This window comes from Centroberyx affinis, unplaced genomic scaffold (genome assembly GCF_046629955.1).
Source record: "Centroberyx affinis isolate AG114_WGS23_722 - 3 ecotype Tasmania unplaced genomic scaffold, CSIRO-AGI_Caff_v1 ptg000428l_1, whole genome shotgun sequence".
NCBI classification, from domain to species: domain Eukaryota; kingdom Metazoa; phylum Chordata; class Actinopteri; order Beryciformes; family Berycidae; genus Centroberyx; species Centroberyx affinis.
The window spans coordinates 521,897-527,152 of NW_027279092.1; the positions used below are offsets into that span (position 1 = coordinate 521,897).

The following is a 5,256-nucleotide window of genomic DNA, read 5'->3' on the forward strand; positions in this document are numbered from 1 at the left end:
ACAGCGAACGGGCAAATAAAAACTGTTGCTTATAATGTGGACAGCATTTGAATAATTTTGAAAAGACAGTTTATAATTTCTGCACGCTTTATCGTTGAAGATGATTTAGGCTACTGAATGGGAAAAAAGTAACCAACACGCCTGTATTCTAGGCTAATGCCGCAATATTTAATTGGGCTTACCACGCCTTTTCAAAATAGGCAGACGGGATGTTTACATGCAAAAATCGCATTTATTTTGATGAGATGTCCAGTCTCAATTCTGGCCTGCACGTGAAGTACGTTGATCATATGATAAAAACATTAACAAGCAGCAAAACAACAACGCCAGTAAGGCTGCTAAATTCAGACCTATTCTATTGTAAAACCACATGTTAAGCAACAAGCAACATAACTGAAAATAATTACAAGGTGGGGTTTAACAATAGGTTTGCAATGAATCATGTATTTGGCTATACGTCATTTTGTTTCAACAGTTAAGCTTAAAAGAGAGAAAACAACAGAGCAAACAAACATTACGCTTGTTGTAATTCTGTAAGGGTAGCCTACATGCTTTCCTTTAGACTAGTCTAATAGATTTTATTTTAGGCCCACCATCCACTAGTGTACAAAAATCCGTCGTGAAGATTTTGTAGCCCATTTCAAGAAGAAAACCAGTTAAATAGTCAAGTGTGACTTCACCAATTAACCCAATCCAGTCAATGTTAACCAATAGGCTAGGTCTAATAAATGTGAATTTATAGCCTATGTAGGTTTTTTAAAAACGAATTTTGATGTGATTCTGATGGCATATTAAAGTAAGATGAAAATGTTCAATGCAAAAAATAAAAAACTAAACTGAAGGTCAATAAGAAACCTCAGGCCGAGGCAGAGTTTTTCGCAATTTGTGCATGGAATATGTTGCTAGTAATAGCAATACAGGTTGTTAGTAATATGTTTACCGGTAAATACATCACAGTCTTCTTTCAGGTAGGCTAATATTTATGCGAACATTTGATCCAATAAAGTTAGGCTACTACTTTATAACATTATAGATTAAAACCTAGTCACATACAAACTGCAATTTGACTCTCATAGTCTTAAAATTCGAATCAGAAATGAAAATGTTACAACTTAGGTTTATCTTTGGATAAAGCACCTGCATATAGCTTACCTTTCTATACAAATTGGCGGCAACAACAAACCATAAATCGATGAAAACAAACCAAAAAACTGATACCAGTGCACTATATCTCATGACAAATCCTCGATGATTTCATCTGCACTGCACTGTTGCCAGGAAGGGGCAGTCGCATGTTGACTATTTTCATTTTCTGTCCAAATCAAAAGTAGTGAGCTTAAATAGAATTAAAATTCTCAAAAGCCACGTAAGTGCCTTGAAAAATGTCTCCTCCAGCAGCCGTCCTTTGTTCCCTCTGGTGTGGGCCTGCTGTCCTTACCACCAGCTCGTCGCTAGGTGGCGCTCTTGCTCCATGCAAAACCCTCCAGGTTTCCCAACTTGACCGCGTTGACGTCACCACAGTCTGGAGCATCAAGGCCACTTCCACGCCGCTATTGGTCTGAAAATCACATGACCTGTCTCCCAGCATCCATAATTATGTTACTGATATTTTTTGCACCCCCTTCCAAAAGATGTCAGCATCCTACTGTCCTTATTCTCCTGGAGAAATCCCGTAGTCCTTACCAGTGGAACACACAAAAAGAAACTGTGTTGCCAAATGCAAAAATGTCATGTCCGAATAACATAGCGCCCGGTAACTTCCTGATGGATTCTTTAATGGGAGGATCATCTTCCTTCAGGGGTGAGGGTTATTCCAGCAACCCTGGAATGTACATCCACACAGCCGCTGAGTACGGATATTCAGTGATGAGAAACATTGGAAAGGTTGGACCGTCTTCCCTCTCCAAAAGAGACGAGGTTCCTCAGGGCGGTCTGCCGCTCAGCGCCTTCCAGGATGCGCCTTACCTGTCAACACAGCTGGCCACATGGACTCCGGGCTCAAAAACCAGTAGGGACGAGCAACCTGTTGCCCAGTGTTTACAACCCTGCTCGTTCCCAGCGGGCAACGTCAAAGAGGAGGCGTTTTGTTGCCTTTATCAGGATGACAGCGGCAGGGGGAAAGAGACAACAGAGTCGGCCACTTACATCCGGCTCGGGGACAATAGCAGCCGGCCTGAGCAAACTGCCGGTTCGTCGAGCGACTGTTTCCAGGTGTACAACGCGGAGAGGCCGCGCCAAGACGACCATCAGTTCCCCTCCGGCTTCTCTCTGACCCACTTGGCGACATCTGTTGAATCGGCAGGAGAATCGACAATAAGTTGTAGCAAATCAGCGAAGGAGACAGCGAGAGAGATTACAAAGATAGACGAGAGAGAGAGCAGAAAGGAAGAGAAGGCCAAGACTGACAGCTGTTCTGATAACTCCGACGGGGAATTAAAAGGTACCCCCCCCCGCCCCTCTCTCACTCTCTCTCTCTCTCACACACACACACACACACACACACACACACACACACTAACACACCCACACCCACACACACACAGTTGACTGTGACACAGAGTTTCACCCAAAAATTCAAACAATTCTACAGTTGCATTTAAAGCTAACATGTTGTCAGTGTTATTGTATGTGATGTCCCAAAAATGCAGACTTGTGTTTGATAGCAGTCATATGGGCTGTATGGGCATTTGACAGCCTCGCCTAACAGGGGTTATGGTGCCCATGGCATTTAACACCTTTCTATTAATGTGAGCATGTGAGTTGCGGGCAGTTATCATTGAAATAAACACGCTCACACACACACACACACACACACACATACACACACACATTCACAAACACTCCCTCTCTCTCTCTCTCTCTCTCTCTCTCTCTACATGGGTCATTTACATTGTAAGACGTAGGATACCCCTAACCATTTTAACAGCACCATTTTACGCATCAAAATGTTGTTATGACGCCAACGTAAAATTCTACGGTTTTACTACACAGATGAAAACCTTTTGTTATAATGCTTTGGTATTTTATAGACCTTAGGGAACCTTTCTCAGTGTTAGTAGCCTATTTAAGTCAGATTGATCAGAAGTAAGCTATATTTGCTCTTTTCTACGTCGATACTAAGCTAATTCAATGATGAAGAATATTGCACTAATCACACCCGTCCATGTAACATTAAAGCAGTTTTAGGTTGCTGGTAATTTGGAAAATTAAAAGTCCACGTTAATTCAGAATTTCTATGAATTGTTTCATGTCAGTGTGTGGCCGCTTGATTTTCCAACGAATTCGTTTTTTCCGTGTACAGGCCTACGGCAATTTATGAAATTAACTAAATTGTTGAAATTAATTAAATTGTTTAAACTGAATCTTAGTTAAAAGTTAATGATAGATTGATAATATTTCTAAATATACTGAATAATAGTGACAATAATAACACTATTAACATTGTAGTTCAACAGTGTTACCATTTTATAGCATTTGCTCCTAATAAATTCCTGCTACCTAGAATACTGATGTTACTGCAGATCCCTGCGCTATTTTCCCTCAGCCCTTATTAAATAGAAGTGTCAATTCGTTTTGTTATTATTTATTGATTTATGGACTTAGCTCCAAGCTTCATGCCAACCAACAAGCTCCTTTTATTTTATTTTACCCAACTGGGGAAAATAAGATCCGGTCCTTTGTGTGTGTGTGTGTGTGTGTGTGTGTGTGTGTGTAGTTAATCCCATATTACAGAATTAAATGTTTTACTAATGATTAAATGTGGGCCACACACTGAGTGTTCACATTAGGCTAATTATTACTGTAACTTGCTGTGTGTGTGTGTGTGTGTGTGTGTGTGAGTGAGTGAGTGTGTGGAAGGGGGTGTTATTCCCTAGAGCCCGCAACCTAATCAAGGAATTAACTAAATGTACAGCAGTGTGCGATGATTACCCTCGGATCATCGATATGGTTTGTGTTTTTTTGTGTTTTTTGATGAATTTGGTATTACGCTTTAGAGACTTCGTTTTGTTTTGCGATGAACCTCCAAAAATTTAATTTGGCTCCGGTCTGCAGAGGCAATAAAACCTGAGTTTATGAGAGTCTGAGGTCCAACATAGACAAAAGAAGTGCTTACACACCCTAGTTTGATTTTATCTAATTATATCTGTAGATCATACAAAGGCAACGTGCAAGCAATATGACTTGTAGCAGAAAGGCTGCTGAAAACATCCTGGTGGGCTGGTCGGCATTGTTCATTCGTTCAAATGTTCAAGGAGAGTCCACACCAATTTCCTATAGCATACATATGTATAAAATCCATATATATAGATCCAGTGAAACGATTTGGAATGTGCATTTGAGATTGGTGGGTGCATAAAGGGCGTGTACATTATATTGATACATAATGTTGCATATGACCCCAATTCGAGAGTACGGTTACAAATTGGCCAGAGTTGCTCACGATTGCATTTTTCCTGCTCCAGCAGATGATTTATCCGCGGAAAAGACAACGGGAAGCTGGTTAAAAGCCAAAAGTGGAAGGAAGAAGCGGTGTCCGTACACAAAGCACCAGACGCTGGAGCTGGAGAAGGAGTTCTTGTTCAACATGTATCTGTCTCGGGAGCGCCGCCTGGAGATCAGCCGGAGTATCAACCTGACCGACAGACAGGTCAAGATCTGGTTCCAAAACAGACGCATGAAGCTCAAGAAGCTCAACAGGGAGAGCCGAGAAAGAGAGCACAGTGCAGTTTACAACTACTCCTGAAGAGATTTTACCCCCGTACACACATATACATACACACATACACACACACACACACACACACACACACACACACCAACCAACACACACATGCATACACGCCTGCAAACACACTGACTCATAAACATTCATTTATTATGTTTTTGCCCACACACATATGCAGTAATTACTCATTTATTCATTTTCTCTTTGCACACACACACACACACATACACACACACACACACACACACGGCGTGCCTTCCTATACATGAAATAAACACTGCAACCTGCAGACTACAAGACTTTAGGTTCAGGTGAACACTTGCAGCAGCATTGGAACAGTGAGCAGCAAGGTGCCATTACCATGCTGTGGTAATAAAATCTAAAATAAAGCAAATTAAAGGAGAAGGCAATCTCAAGTAGTTTATAAGTAACTGTTGGCATGTAAGCAGTTTCACTTTGTTGAGCTGATGAATGTTTTGTCACTTGTACAGCTTCATAGTTGATGTCTCTTGCTATGTGATATTCGTGCT

The 5,256-nt window shown here is 41.1% G+C and overlaps 1 protein-coding gene across 1 annotated transcript; it reads left to right on the top strand.

Annotated features, from left to right (window-relative positions):
- The first annotated feature begins 1,725 nt into the window (after positions 1–1,725).
- Positions 1,726–4,744, top strand: hoxc10a (homeobox C10a). Its single transcript, XM_071516732.1, has 2 exons — positions 1,726–2,410; positions 4,467–4,744. The coding sequence occupies exons 1-2, from the start codon at positions 1,726–1,728 to the stop codon at positions 4,742–4,744; spliced, it is 963 nt and encodes a 320-aa protein (XP_071372833.1).
- Positions 4,745–5,256: the final 512 nt, after the last annotated feature.